At 16.9% G+C, this 17593-nt stretch overlaps 4 protein-coding genes and 1 non-coding gene across 5 annotated transcripts, besides 51 other annotated features; 2 read left to right on the top strand and 3 right to left on the bottom strand. All coding sequences in view use genetic code 6, as the record gives it.

Annotated features, from left to right (window-relative positions):
- Positions 1-18: 18 nt before the first annotated feature.
- Positions 19-69: a microsatellite.
- A 323-nt stretch (positions 70-392) lies between these two features.
- Positions 393-448: a microsatellite.
- Positions 449-1135: 687 nt separating this feature from the next.
- Positions 1136-1197: a microsatellite.
- A 609-nt stretch (positions 1198-1806) lies between these two features.
- Positions 1807-1858: a microsatellite.
- Positions 1859-2223: 365 nt separating this feature from the next.
- Positions 2224-2357: a microsatellite.
- Positions 2358-2802: 445 nt separating this feature from the next.
- Positions 2803-2837: a microsatellite.
- Positions 2838-2871: 34 nt separating this feature from the next.
- On the top strand, positions 2872-5874 carry IMG5_021340 (HEAT repeat protein). Its single transcript, XM_004039436.1, has 6 exons — positions 2872-3189; positions 3309-3638; positions 3692-4781; positions 4919-5072; positions 5128-5309; positions 5357-5874. The coding sequence occupies exons 1-6, from the start codon at positions 3162-3164 to the stop codon at positions 5586-5588; spliced, it is 2016 nt and encodes a 671-aa protein (XP_004039484.1). The 5' UTR covers positions 2872-3161; the 3' UTR covers positions 5589-5874.
- Positions 3198-3260: a microsatellite.
- Positions 3213-3296: a microsatellite.
- Positions 3217-3305: a microsatellite.
- Positions 3644-3690: a microsatellite.
- Positions 4816-4869: a microsatellite.
- Positions 4816-4899: a microsatellite.
- Positions 4863-4913: a microsatellite.
- Positions 5792-5844: a microsatellite.
- Positions 5875-6334: 460 nt separating the features above from the next.
- On the top strand, positions 6335-6406 carry IMG5_021330. Its single transcript has one exon. It is a non-coding gene; the product is annotated as a tRNA-Arg (tRNA).
- Positions 6407-6985: 579 nt separating this feature from the next.
- Positions 6986-7040: a microsatellite.
- A 1-nt stretch (position 7041) lies between these two features.
- Positions 7042-7105: a microsatellite.
- Positions 7106-7801: 696 nt separating this feature from the next.
- Positions 7802-7892: a microsatellite.
- Positions 7850-7892: a microsatellite.
- A 234-nt stretch (positions 7893-8126) lies between these two features.
- Positions 8127-8188: a microsatellite.
- Positions 8135-8188: a microsatellite.
- Positions 8177-8229: a microsatellite.
- Positions 8230-8692: 463 nt separating this feature from the next.
- Positions 8693-8758: a microsatellite.
- Positions 8714-8809: a microsatellite.
- Positions 8770-8832: a microsatellite.
- Positions 8791-8832: a microsatellite.
- A 249-nt stretch (positions 8833-9081) lies between these two features.
- Positions 9082-9272: a microsatellite.
- Positions 9089-9272: a microsatellite.
- Positions 9090-9168: a microsatellite.
- Positions 9091-9161: a microsatellite.
- A 568-nt stretch (positions 9273-9840) lies between the features above and the next one.
- Positions 9841-9895: a microsatellite.
- Positions 9848-9983: a microsatellite.
- Positions 9877-9978: a microsatellite.
- Positions 9958-10003: a microsatellite.
- Positions 10004-10290: 287 nt separating this feature from the next.
- Positions 10291-10333: a microsatellite.
- Positions 10305-10342: a microsatellite.
- Positions 10343-10493: 151 nt separating this feature from the next.
- Positions 10494-10541: a microsatellite.
- Positions 10524-10570: a microsatellite.
- Positions 10571-10780: 210 nt separating this feature from the next.
- Positions 10781-10859: a microsatellite.
- Positions 10860-10992: 133 nt separating this feature from the next.
- On the bottom strand, positions 10993-11460 carry IMG5_021320 (hypothetical protein; the record flags this gene model as incomplete). Its single annotated transcript, XM_004039435.1, has 1 exon — positions 10993-11460. The coding sequence occupies one exon, from the start codon at positions 11458-11460 to the stop codon at positions 10993-10995; it is 468 nt and encodes a 155-aa protein (XP_004039483.1).
- Positions 11461-11497: 37 nt separating this feature from the next.
- Positions 11498-11558: a microsatellite.
- Positions 11559-12116: 558 nt separating this feature from the next.
- Positions 12117-13882, bottom strand: IMG5_021310 (hypothetical protein). The gene is made up of 4 exons (XM_004039434.1): positions 13703-13882; positions 13586-13646; positions 12473-13541; positions 12117-12304 (listed from the first exon to the last, which is right to left on the bottom strand). Exons 1-4 carry the CDS (start codon positions 13845-13847, stop codon positions 12167-12169), a joined length of 1413 nt encoding a protein of 470 aa, XP_004039482.1. The 5' UTR covers positions 13848-13882; the 3' UTR covers positions 12117-12166.
- Positions 12378-12471: a microsatellite.
- Positions 12394-12470: a microsatellite.
- Positions 13543-13583: a microsatellite.
- Positions 13545-13583: a microsatellite.
- Positions 13883-13900: 18 nt separating the features above from the next.
- Positions 13901-13942: a microsatellite.
- Positions 13943-14270: 328 nt separating this feature from the next.
- Positions 14271-14327: a microsatellite.
- Positions 14328-14400: 73 nt separating this feature from the next.
- Positions 14401-14438: a microsatellite.
- Positions 14439-14453: 15 nt separating this feature from the next.
- Positions 14454-14512: a microsatellite.
- IMG5_021300 (nexus protein, putative) lies at positions 14498-17248 on the bottom strand (the record flags this gene model as incomplete). The annotated part of the gene is made up of 4 exons (XM_004039433.1): positions 16766-17248; positions 16583-16692; positions 15860-15905; positions 14498-14757 (listed from the first exon to the last, which is right to left on the bottom strand). Exons 1-4 carry the CDS (start codon positions 17082-17084, stop codon positions 14498-14500), a joined length of 735 nt encoding a protein of 244 aa, XP_004039481.1. The 5' UTR covers positions 17085-17248.
- Positions 14563-14774: a microsatellite.
- Positions 14777-14811: a microsatellite.
- Positions 16282-16344: a microsatellite.
- Positions 16282-16354: a microsatellite.
- Positions 17249-17593: the final 345 nt, after the last annotated feature.

Below are 17593 nucleotides of genomic sequence, written 5' to 3'. Positions count from 1 at the left end.
TTTNTTTATTATTATTATTATATATATATATATAGTAGTATATATATATATATATATATATATATATATTTTTATTTAAAATTTTATCTTTAAGTTTATTTTTTTAAATATATTAAATATATTTATTTTTATTATATTATTTATTTTTATTTAAGAGTTATTATAAATCTTTAAATATTATTAATCTAATAACTAAATATTGTCTAAAAAATAAACTTAAAAAAAATAAAAATATTAAATTAATGTATTTAAAAATATTAAAAGATAGTTAAATTTATAAATTATTTTTTGTAAAATATATATTAATATATTAATTTTTTAAGATAAATTTATAAATAAAAAAATATTAAAAAAATCATAATTTATATATAATTCATTTTAAAAGATATTACAATATATTAAATAAATTTTTAATATTTTATTTATTATTTTTAATAATTAACTAAATATAATTATTTATATCTTATATAAATTAAAATTAATAATAAAAAATATCATATTAATTAATGCTTTCATTTAAATATTTAACAAATTATTTAAACTAGTAAAAAATAAATATAAATTATACAAAATTAATATCCTTATTATTTAAAAATTCATTTAATAATTTTAAGTTCTTTAAGCAATTATTAATAGCATATTTCTTCTTCTTCATTTTATTTTTAAAATTCTTTTTAAATTTAGATTATTCCAGTAAATTATTTTTCGATTTTTTTTTTTCTTTTGTCTAAAATTATTTTAAATAATTATGATTAACTATGTTTATATTTTTTAAATCTATATTTTACGAATAAATATTTTTTTTTCTTCTTCTTTTAGTTATTAAGAAAAAAACCTCATATTTCTTCCGGAATCTTAATCTTAATTTAAAATAGATTGTTATTAATTTAAGATATTATAAGGTTTATATTTTTTGTAGTTTAAGGTATGCTTTTTTATAATAATTTTATTGCTTTATTATTTTATATTTATTTAGGCATTTTCTTCATTATTACTGTTATTTGTTGATTAAGATGAAACAGGTAAAAGTTTTTATCTTAAAATTATTTTATTATTTATATTTTTGCAGGCTAACATTAAAAACTTACTATCATTTTTATATTCTTACTAATACAACATTTTCTTTTTTTAGAATTTTATATTTATTTATTAAAATATATATGATTTATATAATAATATTTATAATTTTTTATTAAATTTGTGCTAATTTTTTATACATTTTTAATTTAGTTAATATAGATATATTTATTTTTATTTCAAAAACGTAAAAGTATATAAAAGAATGAGAATACTATATTTATTAAATAATTAAATTATTTTTTACCTTTTCATATAAAAATTCGATATTTAAATAATTTTTTTATATTTAACTGTTATATCTATTCTAATTATAATAATATTATGTTATAAGTAAAAGGATATTATTTTTCTTTAATATCGTTCATTATATAATAAATTCATATTATTAATTTCTTATTAATAAAATTGAATATACTCTAATAAAATAATATATTTTTCTTTTTTTCTTTTATTATATAAGTAATAAATTACAAGCAATAATTAAATGCATTTATTTATAAAATTATTAGAAAAAAAAAAAATTAGTATAATTTAAATATTTTTGTTTCTAAACTGATATAAATAATCTTTTTATATAGATTTAATATATCCGAAAAAAAATAGTTTATTCTAATATGCAAAATTCTGATTAAAGAAAATAAAATTATTTATATTTAAATGTTTTTTTTTATAAAAAAAAATAAGTTTATTTTTTTAGATTTATACTATTTATTAATAAATATAGATTTTTTGTTAAAAATAAAAATAAAATTATTTTAATTAAAAATAAAAATAAAATAACATTGTAAAATTTTTTTAAATTTTCCATTTTTATTTTTTTCCTATAAATTTTTTATATTTATAATTATTAATTAATAAATAGAAATGAGTTTTGATCTATTAATTTATTAAGTAAAATATTATTTATTAATATTCTTAATTTCTGTCTAATATATCTAAATATGATTAGATATTAAGATTAATAAAGTAATATAAATAGTATAAAATTAAAATATATAATTAATTAAAAAGCAAAGTAAGTATGTATAAGCAAAGTTTTTTATTATTTTTTTGGAGAAATTCGTTGCTATATTTTATTAAAAATTTAAATAAAAAAATAACTTTTTATATTTCAAAAATAATACATTTACCAATTAAAATAAGAAAAATAAAAAAAAAAAAAATTTACAAAATAATAATAAAAGTAAAAAATAAAAAATAAAAAAAAAAGGCAAATAAATTTAAAAAAAAAAAAAAAGAAAAATAAAAGAAAATTAAAATAATAATAATAATAAAAAATGAATATACAAAAAACAGGATATTAAAACAACTAAAACTAATATGAATATGAAGACGACCTTTAAGATTATCAAAACGAAAACTTACATTAGTAATAATATTAATAAGATCATGATTATATATAGTAACTTCGTCAATATTAATAATAGAATTTATTACAAAAACAAAATATGCACTACCATAATGAACCATAAGATTAATTTTAGCCAATACAGGAAGAAGACGAGAACATAATAGACCATAAAACAAACTAAAAATATGATTAATAGCAATAATAATAAATTAGTTCTCCAAGTAAATCGTCAAAGGAAGTATTAAAACGAGTATTTGATGATAATTAATATTACAATTTAAGATCGAATAATAAAGATGAACAGATGAGTTAAATAGCATATAATTTATCAAAAATAAACATTTAAAATAACGAGAATATAAATTAAAATTAAGAAGAAGAAGTAGAAGAAGAAGAAGAAGAAGAAAACAACAATAATTAAGAAGAATAAGATTAAGAAAAAATAAACTAAGAAAATATAGATTTAAATTTATTCGATCAATGCTATAAAATTTTCCTTTAGAAAATTGCGGCAGATTAAAATTTTGTAAATGCTTCTTATGAATAAAAAATAGATATTTTAATTAAATTTTTTTAAGATGAAAATCTTGATTTTAGACTAGGATCGTTAATCTTTTTATTTGAACTTATTTATAATTTTAGAGATTCTCTTACTGAATAAGCCATTATTCTTATTCTTACTTAAATTTATTTTAATATTCCGCTTTATTATGAATAAAAAGATTTCTATATGGTATATTCTTCATTAGAAATTATAGGTTTATTTTATATTTTTAATTAAATATTATAAATATATATATTTTTATATAAATTAATAATATATATATATATATATATATATATATATTTATTAAATAATATATATTTTATATAAAAGCTCTTATTGGTCCTCATAATATATCTTATAATAATATTAAGCTTTTAGCATCTATTTTAATTGATGAAGCATTACCTGTTTTACAAGATAAAGCTTTTTTGGCTTTAATAAATTTAGATTATCCTGGATTTTATGCATTACTAGATATTGCAAATAAAGATTTTAATGACATTCCTCTTTACATATAAAACAAATTTGCCTAAACTGAAGAAATATAACTATTAGTAATCATACCATCATTACTAAATGATATAAATACAGGTGATATGAAAAAAAAAATATAATCTTTATGCGCATTAAATAGAATGTATTCATTAATATATAAAGCTAGTAAAAAAATATATAAATAATATAAAAATATAAATAAATTAAAAATAAAATAGACGGTTTACCACTTTTAGTTAATATTTTAAATGAAGGAAATATTGATAGATAATTAATAGTATCTGTAATAAGAGCTTGTGGTGAAATAGGTGAATAGACATTACTAAAAATACTAAAAAGTAGTCCTAATTATAAAATAAAAATCGCCATAACAACCGTTTTAAGTTGGCGAGTATAAAAATAAGAAAAAAACAAATTAAAAATAAAAATAGTACCATATAGTGTTGCTTAACACTATAATGTAAATCCTGGTACTATGTGTATTTATATTGGTGATTAAACCCCTTTAGCATTTATAGATTAAATAGAAAATAATTAAGAATAGGAAGAATATGAAGAACCGTATATAGAAATTAATACAAGGGATTTTATGGCTGCATTATAAAGATTAATGGCTATTAAGTATGATAAGTTTTAAAGAGAATTCGATGATCATTAATAAATGCATGATTATTCATAATTTATTAATTAGTTTACTTTAGCAAAACTTATTGATCCCTTGATTTCGTAGCAAGAATAAAATGAAGATGTGCCCTCAATCTCACTAAATATTATTAAGTGTTTATGTAACCTCATAAACGAAGAAAATCATTAAGTTAGGGAAGCTGCAGTTAATACTTTGGGACTTATAGGTCTTCCGGAAGCTAAATAAGCAATAGAACCTCTATATAATGCTTTGAATGATCCAGAAAGTTAAGTCAGAGCAATGTCAGCTTGGTGTTTGGGTAGATTAGGGGAAGCTAATCCTCTTAAAGTAGCTAAAAGATTGATTAATTTACTAAAAGATAATTATTGGAAAGTTAGAACAGCAGCATGTGTTTCTTTAGGATCTATAGGTCATAATATATAAAATATAGCCTTTCCAGCACTGACTAAAGCTCTTAGAGACGGAACTATAAATAAATTAACTATTTGTGAAACACTCGTTAGATTAGGAGTTTATGGAGAGTAAATATTAATTGATTTACTAAAAAATGTGCCTTAGAGTAATTTTAAACTAAAAACAGCGATTATTTAATCTTTTGAAATAGCAAATGTTTAAAGTCCAAGAATTGATTTTATAATTGAAGAATTATTTAGAAATGCAAGGTAAAGTTTTATTTATATATAGTTTTTTAAAAAAATATATAAACATATATACATATATAATATAATATAAATTTATATAAATATATATTTTTATATTTTTTATTATATATATATATATTTTTTTTTATATATCATAGTGATTAAATGATTGAAGTTAGAAAAGCTTGTTTATAAACTTTAGAAGTTTTAAGAAATAGAGCTTAAGATTCTAATATTACTTATCTTAAATCTAGAAATGTACTTCCTTTATTTTATTTCTTCTTATAAGATTCTTCTTCTGAAATTAGAAAAGTATTTTTATTATTTTATTTTATATAATAAATATTTTTATATTTTTTTACTGTAGATTGCAATCGAAAGTATTTAAAGTTATGGACCATAAGCTGAACTTATGTTTATTGAGGGTTTAACAAAAGATAAAAATCATATTATTAGGAGTGAATGTGCAAAAGGTTTAGGTTAATTAGGAGTTTAGAATTTTAGAGCTTTATTGTTTGGATTAAGGGATGCTAATTAGAATGTAAGAAGGTACAAAAAATATATAAAAATGCATATTTTTATTTATATATATATAGATAAACATCGTTAGCTATAACTTAAAATTTTTAACCTGAAATGATTATAGAAGAATTTGCTTAAAAAGTGAATCAAATTCCGGCTTTATTATGTAATATTAAAGATATTTTAAGTCTCCCATTTATGTTAGATTAAGAATGCAAAAATATTCTGGAATTTGTATTATAAGCTTTTGGGGAAAGTCCTCCTGAAAATTAAAATTAATAATATTCACAATAATAATAGGTTTGAGTTCATAATAAATTATTTAATAATAGTACGGGGATAAATAATTATAATAATAATATTAATAATAGTATACTTAGTTTTAACCTCCTAATTATATTCCAGCTTAAAAATTACCTAAAAATATTCCAAATATGAGAGGAGGTATGCCTGCCTATACTTATTTTAAACCTTAAAATTAATAGTAAATTGATAATAGAATTGCTTGAATATTTATTTTTATTAAATAGATATATATATTCATTATTAATAGATTATTTATATAAATATATTTTTTTTTTTTATTTTCCCCCCCACACCTCTCTCTTCCATTTTTTTTATTTTGTTAAAATAATTTAAATTTTTTTTTTAATATTAATTAATTTAAATTATTTATAATAATATTTTATTGTTTATGTTGTATTAAAATAATATACATTTTATATTAAATTATTTATTTTATACCTTTTAAAATTTATTTTTATTAAATAAACTGAAATAATATATAAAATTTAAACTATTCCATAATAATTATTATATATAAATAAAATATATACCTTTATATAATTAACATAAAAGCATTTTATAAAAAATAAAACCTATATTTAAATCTACAAAAATTATCATCTTCAAATATAAAAAAAATACTTATGATAATATAATTATTTTATTTATATATTATAAATAAACCAAAAAATAAATAAATCATTGTATATGAAATTATTAAAATAATGCAATTATTTAATTTTTTGACTTCAAAAATATTGAATATCAGCCGGGTGGCGCAATGGTAGCGCAGCAGACTTCTAATCTGAAGGTTGTGGGTTCGAGTCCCACCCTGGTTGTCAATTTTTGTTTTTTATTTACAATCCTTTAATTTTTTATTTATATAGATATAAAAATTATTAATATTAAATTTTATTATTATTACATAATTTTACAAGTAAAAATAAAAGTATATAAAAAAAAATATGTATAAAGGAAAATATTCAATAATGAAACAAATTTTCCAAACGTTATGGCTGTGATTATATTTTAGAAAAATATATCGAATTTTTTCAAAAACACAACTAAAGAAATAAAAAAAATCCAAACTGAAAATTACAATTTAATGAACGTAATTTGAAAAGGCTCTTATGTAAAATTAGTTCTCTTATAAAAGAATAATTATAATAAAATATATACACATTTAAAATTTTTAAAAAGAAATCAATAATTTTTAAAAAAAATTAAATTGAATATATAGAAACAGAAAAAAGAATACTAGTAAATGTAGACCATATCTTTATATTAAAACTCATTTATAATGAAGAAAATATAAGGAAAAAAATGATAAAAAATAATTATATAATTATATATATATATATTTATATTTTAAATATTTTTAGATTTTTTTTTATAATAAATTTAATTTTAGAAATAAAATATATATATATATATATATTATATATATATATATATATATATATATATATTATAAATAATTAAAATTAAAAAATAACAATTTTTTATATAATTAAAAATACAAAATAAAACTTTTTTATTTATAAAAATTTATTTTTATAGATTTAGTTATCTTTTTTAACAAAAAGCATTTTATTTTATTATAAATAAAAGCGTATATTTAAAAATAAAATGAAAGTTTCCTCGACTTTAAAAGTAACAAATATAATTAATTTTTAATTTAAACAAATTAAAATAGATGGAGGAAAAAAATAATTTTTAATAAAAAATAAAAAATTAAGAAATCTAATTAACTGATTCTATATAAATTAAAGATAATTTAAAAACATAACCTATTGAAAAATTATAAAAAGCTTAAAATAAATATAGAATGATGAATATATAAACTGAAATGGATAAATTAAAAAAAGATTTAAGATTGATAATTGTATGTATTATTTATTTTAATATTTATATAAAAAAATAAAAAAGAATAATTTAAATTAAATAAAAACTGAGAAAACAAAGTTAAAACTAATATAAATTAAATAAATGAATAAAACTAAGAAAATAATTAATCTAAAAATAAAAAATTATATAAAAGCTTATAAAATACTATCAAAAAAGATTTAATTAATAATAATTAATTAGAATAATAAACATTAGAGAATGATTTAAATTAATAAAAAATAACAATAAAATTATAATAATAAAAACATTAAATGATTTATTACATTTAATTAATAAATAATAAAAAAATCTGTATAAAAATATTAATAATCTCCTTATAAAATTTGTAATAATATAAATAATTAAAAAATATAACAATAAATATAACAATAAATATAATAATAATAATAATAATAATAATAATAATAATAATAATAACTTTTTTCTAAAAGTAACAATTATATATTTTAAAATAACTAACAATTTTCTTCATTAAATTAATTATTATCATAAAAAAATAAAAAATATGACATAATATAAAGTCCTTTTTAAAATTAATATTTGACTAATTAAACTTCTTTTTTTAATAATAATTATAATTAAGATTTTGCTTCAACTTTTTGTAAAGATAAAATTATTTATAATTAAATCCCTTATGAAAATTAAGTTTTATCTAATTTAGATTAAATTTCTAATAAAGATTAAATTATTCAATATTAAGATTAAATTTCTAACAAAAATTTTTAAATTTCTAGCAATAATTTTTAAATATCTAATAAAAATTATATTTCTTCATTTCTTAATACTAATTCTCCGTACTTAACAGAAAAAAAATTAATTAAGAATTAATAGTATTCATATTTAAATAAATATACTTCTAGATAATAATAAAGTTCTCCATAATATTAATAATTTAATACTTATAATAGTTTATAGTCTTATTTTTAATCTAATAAAACAAATGTCTAATAAAATTAAAACGAATATAAGTATAATTTAGTATATTTAAGTGATAAAAAAAGAGAAAGTAAATTAAATTAATAAGAAAAAGTTTAACTTATAAATGAATATGAATAGGAAATATAAGAATTATAAATAAAGCTTGCATAAATAAAAGAAAAATATCATAAAGAGAAAAAAAGAAAGACCTATATTTAATAAAAAAAAGTATAGATGCAATAAATCTAAAATTTTTAAATGAAAATTCCCCTTTAGAATAATATATCTGAAATAAATTTAAATGAAAAACATTTAAGTGGAAATTAAAAATATTAAATTGAAAATTAAAAATATTTAAATGAAAAAGATTAAAGAGAAAATTAAAAATATTAAACTGAAATAATTTAAAATGAAAAAATTAAAAAAGAAAATAATTAAAGTAAATAAAATGAAGTTTATGAAAAATAAATTGGAAAAAATGATTGTTTTTAAGACGAATTAAATAATAATTAATAAAAATCTTAAGAAAACTCTATAATTAATTTTTCGAAAATTTCATAATAATCAAGAAGATAAGAAAATATTAGTCTAAAAAAAAGTTAATAAGAATAAATGGATTAGTTTAATTATAAAAAAAAATAAGAAATATAATAAGATTCTATTATAGAAAAATATGATATAACTTATGATTATCAAAAATAATAATAATAAGAAATATAACAATAATATTAAAAATAATAAGAACAATAAAAATAATAATAATATAATTAAGAAAAATTATAAAAATAGAATAAATAACAAAACTAAAAATAATTATAAATATAAGAATAATAATTAAAATTAGATTAATTATAAAAATAAGAATAATTTTAAATATAAAATTCAAAAAATAAAGAATAGTAAGAAATTTAAAATTAATAATTATAAATATAAGAATAATATTAATAAGATTATAATAATAACATTTCTTCTTCTTCATAATTATCTAATTAATCTTCTTTTTTAAATTAAGAAGAAGAGCAAATTAATTCTTTGCAATAATAGAAAATATTTAATACAATTTAAGAAGAATAATCAAATATGTTACAGTCTTCGTATGAATTAAAAACTCCTGTATTAAATATTTATTTAAATAAAAATAAGCCTATTATATAGAGTATGTTTTCAAAAAGTAGTTCTTCTAAAAAAATAAATGAATAAGAAATAAAACTCGAAAAAATAAATTAAGAATTAATCAATGATTCAGTTTAAAATAAAAAAAAATAAAACAAAGAATGTATTTAAAAAGAAATATGTAATTCGTCTTTAAAAAAAGAGATTTTACCAATTGGATAAGAAGATGAGGAATTTTTTCAAGCAGAAAAAATTAAATTTATAAAAATAAACTCAATAAGTAATAATATTTCTAAATAGGAAATATAAAAATCCGAAAAATAAAATTAATAAGAAAATGCAGAAAAAAGAATAGAAGAAAAAATACATAAAAAAATAGAAGAAAAAATTGAAGAATAAATTGAAGAAAAAATTGAAGAAAAAATTTAAGAAAAAATTGAAGAAAAAATTTAAGAAAAAATTTAAGAAAAAAAAGAAAACTTAGAGAAAGAAGAAGAGGAAGAAAATGCTTTAGAATAAATACTTTAATTAAATAAGAAATTAGAAAAAATTTAATAATGCAATAAAAATTCGATAATTGGAGATTCTTAGAAAGATTAATTTACTGATTTTTTAGATTTCGATTAATAAAAGGAAGGTTTTTCCAAGACTTCATTTACATAATTAGATAATATGATAATGAAAAAAAATGAAAAGTCACTAAGTTAAATTGAAATAAAAAAAATTAATCGAATGAATTTTCTTAAGAAAGCATCGAATATGAATTAATTAGTAAATAATTATTTTAAAATAATAAAGAATAATAGTAATAAAATTAATAATAATAATAAAATTAAAGTAAGAATTTATAAAAAAAAAAGTTTATTAGAGTTCTTATTTAAATAATAAAATTAAATAAAATTAAAAAAAAAATATTAATAAAGATACTATAATAAAAAATGAAGAAAAAAATTTGAAAAAAATATTATTTAAATTATTAATAATGATAATAAAAATAAATATTAAAAAAAAAAAATGAAATAGAATAAATAAAAAATAATAAATAATATTAAAAAAAATAAATATCTTTATAATGTAATAATAATCGACATCATTGTTTTTTTTTTTTTTAAAATATATATATATTATAATAATTATTAATAATATTTTTTTTTTTCTTATATTATATTAAAAATACATTTAATAAAAAACAAAAAGGAAATAAATTAAATAATACGCTATTTTAAAAATAATGTTATTCATAAAAATATATAAATTTAAATAAAATTAAAAAAATATATAAAATAAATATATGTATATATATATATAAATATATATATATATATATATATATATTTATATATATATTTATATCTACAATTTAATATATTAATACATCATTTTTTAAACGTTATAAAACAATAAAAAATTTGTCAATAAATATAAATATTATAGTTTTTACATTTAAAATATATATAAAACTAATTAGAAAATATAATTTTTTCTATCAATATATAATTCCTTTTTTAGGTTATTCTAAATCTTTAGGAGTAAATGCTCCTGGTAAAATTCCTTATAAATCAGTAATTTCATACTAATCTTATTCATTAGAGCAAATAATAATAGTTTTATCATCAGAAAATTCAGCAATAACTTAGCGACAAGCACCGCAAGGACTTCCTACTTTTATAGTATTACAATTTACTACTATTAGTTTAATCTTTTTTAAACCTTAACTTACTCCTGTAAAAATAGCATTTCTTTCTGCACAAATAGACAGTCCGTAAGATGCGTTCTCTACATTAACCCCTATGTATTTTTTATCGTTTTAATCTATTACTAAAGATCCTACATGGAATTTAGAATATGGAGCATATGAGTATTCCTCTTTTATTTAACGTACTTCATTTATATACTATTTTATTTATTCTTAATTATATTATGTTTATTAGAGTTATTTAAAACTTTATTACATTTTTGATAATAATATTAAATTATTATTTTATAAAAAAATTTAAAATTTAAAATTAATATTTAAATTAATATTATAATTTAAATTTATATTTATATTTACTATTCTTATTATTAATATTATTTATTACTCCTTTTATTATTTAATTTATTGTAAAAATATCCAAATTTAATTTTATATTTTAAAAATAAAAATTCAAAATTATTTTTTGTATATATAAAATTATATAATGATGCATTATTTTATATACTGTAACTTATTCGAATTCTTAAATATATAATTTTTATTTTTTTTTATATGAAAACAAAGCAAATTTAGATCGTTTTTTATATTATTATCAAATATTTTATTATTTTTTATTATATCATATTATATAATATACATTCATTAAAATATAAATATTCCTAATTTTTTTAAATATTTTTTTTTTAATTTTTTTTAATTAAAAAATAAAAATATTTTATTTTTTTTAATATTATTATTACATTTTATATTTAAAATATATTATATTATTTGTGAAATACGAAATTATTTTATTATTTATATACATTATATATTTTTAATTTTGTTTAAATAATTAAATTTTATAAAATACTATATTATAAAAAAGAATTAAAAATAATCACTAAAATATTAACAAAAAAAAAAAGACTATAAATATAGAAAATCAATTTTTTAAATAAAAAACATTTTAAATATAAAAAAGAAATCATTAATTAATAGTTTTTCCTGATTTAATAACACCCCAACCAATTAATCTAAACTTTTTATCAATTCTTCTTGAAAAAGCTACTTTTTCACCAATTTAAGTACAAATAGGAAGATTTAATTCTACCATCATAACATTCTAATTTAAATTAAAATTAATATAATTTGATAAAAAAAAAAATATTATAATAAAATCTATAAAAAGATATTAAAAAATATATATTTAAAAAATAAAATTAAACAAATTTAAATAAAATAAAATATATATAAAAAAAAAAAAAAATATTAAACAAAATAAAAAATATACCTCTTTAACTTCAACAACTCTTCCTGGAGTTTCAGTAGATCCAACATTAAATTTAAGAATTTCTTAAGTGATTTTTTAAATTCTATGAGTTCTAGAATCCCCTTCAACTTTCGCTCCAATTAATCTTTTCAAAAGATAATAATTGACTTCAATTTTAGTATAAATATCAGGTAATTTTCCCGGATATCCTAACACATTTCCTACCAATCTATCATTTCTAGTAATGGATGGATCCACTAGTAACCCGACACCAATAAGTCCTCCAGGTACAGCATAAAGTAATTCATTTTTTTCCGCTAATAAAGACACTACTCTGGACTTAATAGGTGTACATTTAACGTTATTATTTGCATCTTTATTAATTAGACCTGGTCTAATTTCTATTTCATCTCCTATTTTAAGTACTCCTTAAAGAATAGATCCTCCAACAACGCCTCCTTTCAACTTATTGACAGTCGCCCCCGGTTTATTGACATCAAAGGACCTAATAATGATTAATTTAGGTGGTACTTAAAGTTCTCTTAAAGGTACAGCAAAATAGGAGCAAATATACTAACATACAGCATCAACATTATATTTCAATTAAGCCGAACATGGTATAATAGGTGAGTTTTCAGCATTTGTTCCCAAAATGAAATTTTTAATTTCTTTATAATTATTCTAAGCAGCCTAAGGATCTTTGAAAATAACATCAACCTTATTCTATATGATTAAAATTTACTTCAATTTCATAATATCAACAGCAGCTAAATGCTCAGCAGTCTAAGGCTAGGGACAACTCATATTTCCTGCTATTATTAATAAAGCAGCATCCATTACAGCTGCTCCAGTTAACATTGTACTCATCAAAATATCATGACCGGGGCAATCTACGAATGATACATGACGAACTAATTCCATTATAGTTTCGCAGTTTTCATTAGGACATTTCGCATCGTCATTTTTGGAACTTTCGAATGATTTATAACATTCAGGAGATGGACATTTTGGACATTTAAATATTTTAGCGTTTGCATAACCTAAACGGATTGTAATGTTACGGACTTTCTCTTATTAAAATTTTACAGTACTATTTTTTTATTTTTTTTTATTTTTTTTTTTTGTTTTTATTACTGGACTCCGGATATGGCACGGACTAATGTTGATTTTCCGTGGGCAACATGACCTATAGTACCTTTTTTTTGATATTGATATTTATATATATATATTCTTATTTATTTTTCTAGTTACCAATGTTTATTGTTGCTTAACGAGATATAACTTCAGGCGAAAGAGTTGATAAATTGGGAATTTGATCGTAAGTTTAAACTTTCAAGTGAGGATTTCTTTACATTAATTCCTCTATTTCTTTTTATTGTAATCTATTATCTGTCATTTGTTGATTTGTTGATTTTTTTCTATTTTTATTTTTGATATTTTTTTTTTAGTTTATTTTATTAAAAATAAAGAATTATATTTATAAAAATAAAGTTGTTCTTTGTAAATAATAATATAATAAATTTATATTATATATTTTTATATTCTTTTTATATTATTTATATTAATATAAATAATAAATTAAATTTTTTTCATCAACTTTTTAAAAAATGTTGAATGGTTTTTATATCTTTATTTCATTTTCTACTAGATTATTAAGTTTATTATTTAGTTTATTTATTTTATTAGTCAAAAGTAATTTTATTACTTTTATTTCCAATTTATTATTTTTAAATAGCACTTTTAAATTCAACGACTTTACGTTTGACAGATAGTTTCTAAGTTTCTTTAACTTTTAATTTTGGTTTATTTGCATTAAATAATTATTAGTCTTATTATTTATTTTAATTATTATTATCTTTTATCTAATCTTTAATTAAATTATTATTATATTCTTCAACTTATTCAACATGTAATTGCTAATTTTCCAAAACGTTATTAATTTAAACTGCTTTTATTTATTAAATTTTATTTTATTATATTTTATTTTCATTTTCATTATCAATTTATTTTATTATTTATTCATATTCTTTATTTATGTTATTTTAATCAATTTTTTATTTTTCTATTTGTTCTATTTATTCTTTTTTAACTTTATTTTCTATTTATTCTTATTTTTCCTGTTTTTCCTGTTTTTCCTGTTTTTCCTGTTTTTCCTGTTTTTCCTGTTTTTCCTGTTTTTCCTGTTTTTCCTGTTTTTCCTGTTTTTCCTGTTTTTCCTGTTTTTCCTGTTTTTCCTGTTTTTCCTGTTTTTCCTGTTTTTCCTGTTTTTCCAGTTTTTCCTGCTTTTCCTGTTTTTCCAGTTTTTCCTGTTTTTTCTGTTTTTGATCTATTTCTTCTTTATCTTCTATATCTTCTTTATCGAAAGCAGATATAGATTTCGGATTCAAATAATTATTTTAATTTCGAACTAAACTTTTTGAGCCAAATAATTAGTCACTTTATTAATCATTTATTAATACTGATTATTGGATAATTAAATTTTATAATGTATGCGATTTTTTTTCCTATATTACATAAAAAATATTATTTATTATTTTATAAATAAAAAATTATAAACCTTATGCCTTAAATAAAATAAATATCCTATGATTCCAATTAAAGCAAATATTCCGAAAATTCCAAATATAATAAAAACTATTTATTTTGTATCAATATCATTGCTTTTTACTCTTTCTTCTAATTACAAACTAATTTCTATATAAAATATTTTGATATAAAAATAATATAATTATCATGAATATATAAATATATATATATATATTAATATTTATATACATTTTTTTATATTTTTTAATATATTTATATATACATATATATTTAATATTACCATCTATACATTCTGTTTCTGAATTACATCCATATATGCATCTTTAATTACAATCAATACACTATCCATTTTTATAAAATTAATTTTTGCTTGGACATTAGAAAATACACTTTCCATCACTAAGCACATATTAACTATTACATTTAGTACATACATTAATATCAATACACATAAAACATTCTTCTTCTTGATAGCATTTTTTACATTTTATATGGTCTGATTTACTTAAGCATTTTACGCATTAATTATTAGCATTAGGGTACATATATACTGGGCATTTTTTCAGACATTAATTTTCAAATAAAAAAAAATTACTAAAACATCCTGTACATATATTATTATTTGTAAAACATTACTAACAGTCTTATATACTACATTTTAAACAATTTTGATTTTTTAAAATTTCCTCTTAATTACATAAATTACATTTATTTTCAGATAAAACGTAGCCCTTTTAACATTAGGTACATGTTGCGAGATTATTTTCGCATTTAGTGCAATTTTTAGGTGTACATGTTTAACATGTTTGTATACTTTGTTCATCTCCTTAAGCACAATCAATACATTTTTATGAATTTTACTATTATTATTTTGAGCCTTTTGGACACTAATTGATATAGCAAATTCCTTTATATAAGTAATATCCAGGTATGCATTTTTCACATATTTATATGTCTGTAGAACATTTAATGCATATTCCTTTGTTTGCACAATTTTAACATCCTGGGAATCTTCTATCGTCTCCTGGCATACATTAGAAGCATCTATTGTTTAAAGGATAAGTATTTTCAGGACATTTACCATAACATTTATCTTCTAGTGGATAGTAAAATTAATCTGCAGGACATCTTTGTAATGTATAAGCGATAAAAGTAAAAAAATAAGTAGAAGGAGATATATTTTTTACATATTATTTTTATTTATATAATTTTTAAATGTAATTAATAAAAATCATAAAAAGAAATTAATTAATATTTAGTTTATTTATATTTAGATTGTTTAAATATATATATTTATATATATATATATATATATATATATATATATATATATGTATATTTATATAGTATTATTATTTTTATTTAATTATAATTTTAAATCTAAAAATAATATAACATTGCAATTTTGCTGCTTATTTATTTTTTATTATTAATTTTATAAAAAAGAAATAGAGAAAAAAATATTATAATTATATATATTTAATTATTTATTACATTATCAAATATTAAAATTTTAATTTTTAAATTAATCTTAATTATTACATTATTCACCATTAATCCATTAACCTTTAATAATAATTTTACCTTCATCACTAATAATTTTCCCTTATCCATGCATTTTTCCATTTTCCCACATTCCATTATAAGATATTCCATTTTACCGCGTAAATTATCCATACCCATCAAATTATAATCTTAATTAAAATATCATTAGATTTTTAAAAATAAATAAATTATATATTTATTATAATATAAAAACCTATATACTTTTTTCTATTTGGCCATGTAAATTCTCCTTTCCTTACATTTTATTATTTTTCCATTAACCTTTATATATTTTACCTGTTTACCATACACAAGTTCCATATCCTTCAATTTAATCGTTTATAAATTATCCATTATATATATAATTATTTAAAATTGTATAGTCTCCAATTCCATTCATTTTACCGTTTTCAAACTGACCTTTATAATTCATTCCTATGCTTGTAGATTCTTCTCCATATCCATATTTTTCTCCTTTTTTCATCTATCCGATGTATAATCCACTATCGATTTTTTTTAATATGCACTACCCGTCTAGCATTCCATTCTTAAAATAACCTTTAATATAATTTCCACAATCATTAATATAAAAACCTTCGCCATGAAAAATATTTTAATTCCAAAAACCATCATAAAAACTATTATTTTTACATAGTAGTATACCAAAGCCATTTCTAACATCTTATAAAGTATTTCCTATATAGTAGTCTTAAGTTCCATTTAGTAAATAAACATTCTCATTTTATTTTAATAAAGTAAATAATCTCTAATTTATATTAATATCGTTTATTGCTTAATTTAATATATTTAATATCTATTATTCAAAATTTAAGAATTATTATATTAAAAAATTTACAATTTCTGGTAATTTGTATTAAAATTTCTATGTATAAAATATTTAGTATGTGATTATATTATTTTATATATATAAATATTAATATATATGTATTATATTTAATTTTTTATTTTTTATAATTTTTTGTTTTTAATTTTATTAACTCAAACAAAAAAAATAAAGTTTTTAATTCGATTTTTTTAGCCTTTTTTTGT

Source organism: Ichthyophthirius multifiliis (genome assembly GCF_000220395.1).
Source record: "Ichthyophthirius multifiliis unplaced genomic scaffold scaff_1120509249660, whole genome shotgun sequence".
Taxonomy (NCBI): Eukaryota; Ciliophora; class Oligohymenophorea; order Hymenostomatida; genus Ichthyophthirius; species Ichthyophthirius multifiliis.
This window is presented reverse-complemented; position numbering and strand designations above follow the sequence as displayed.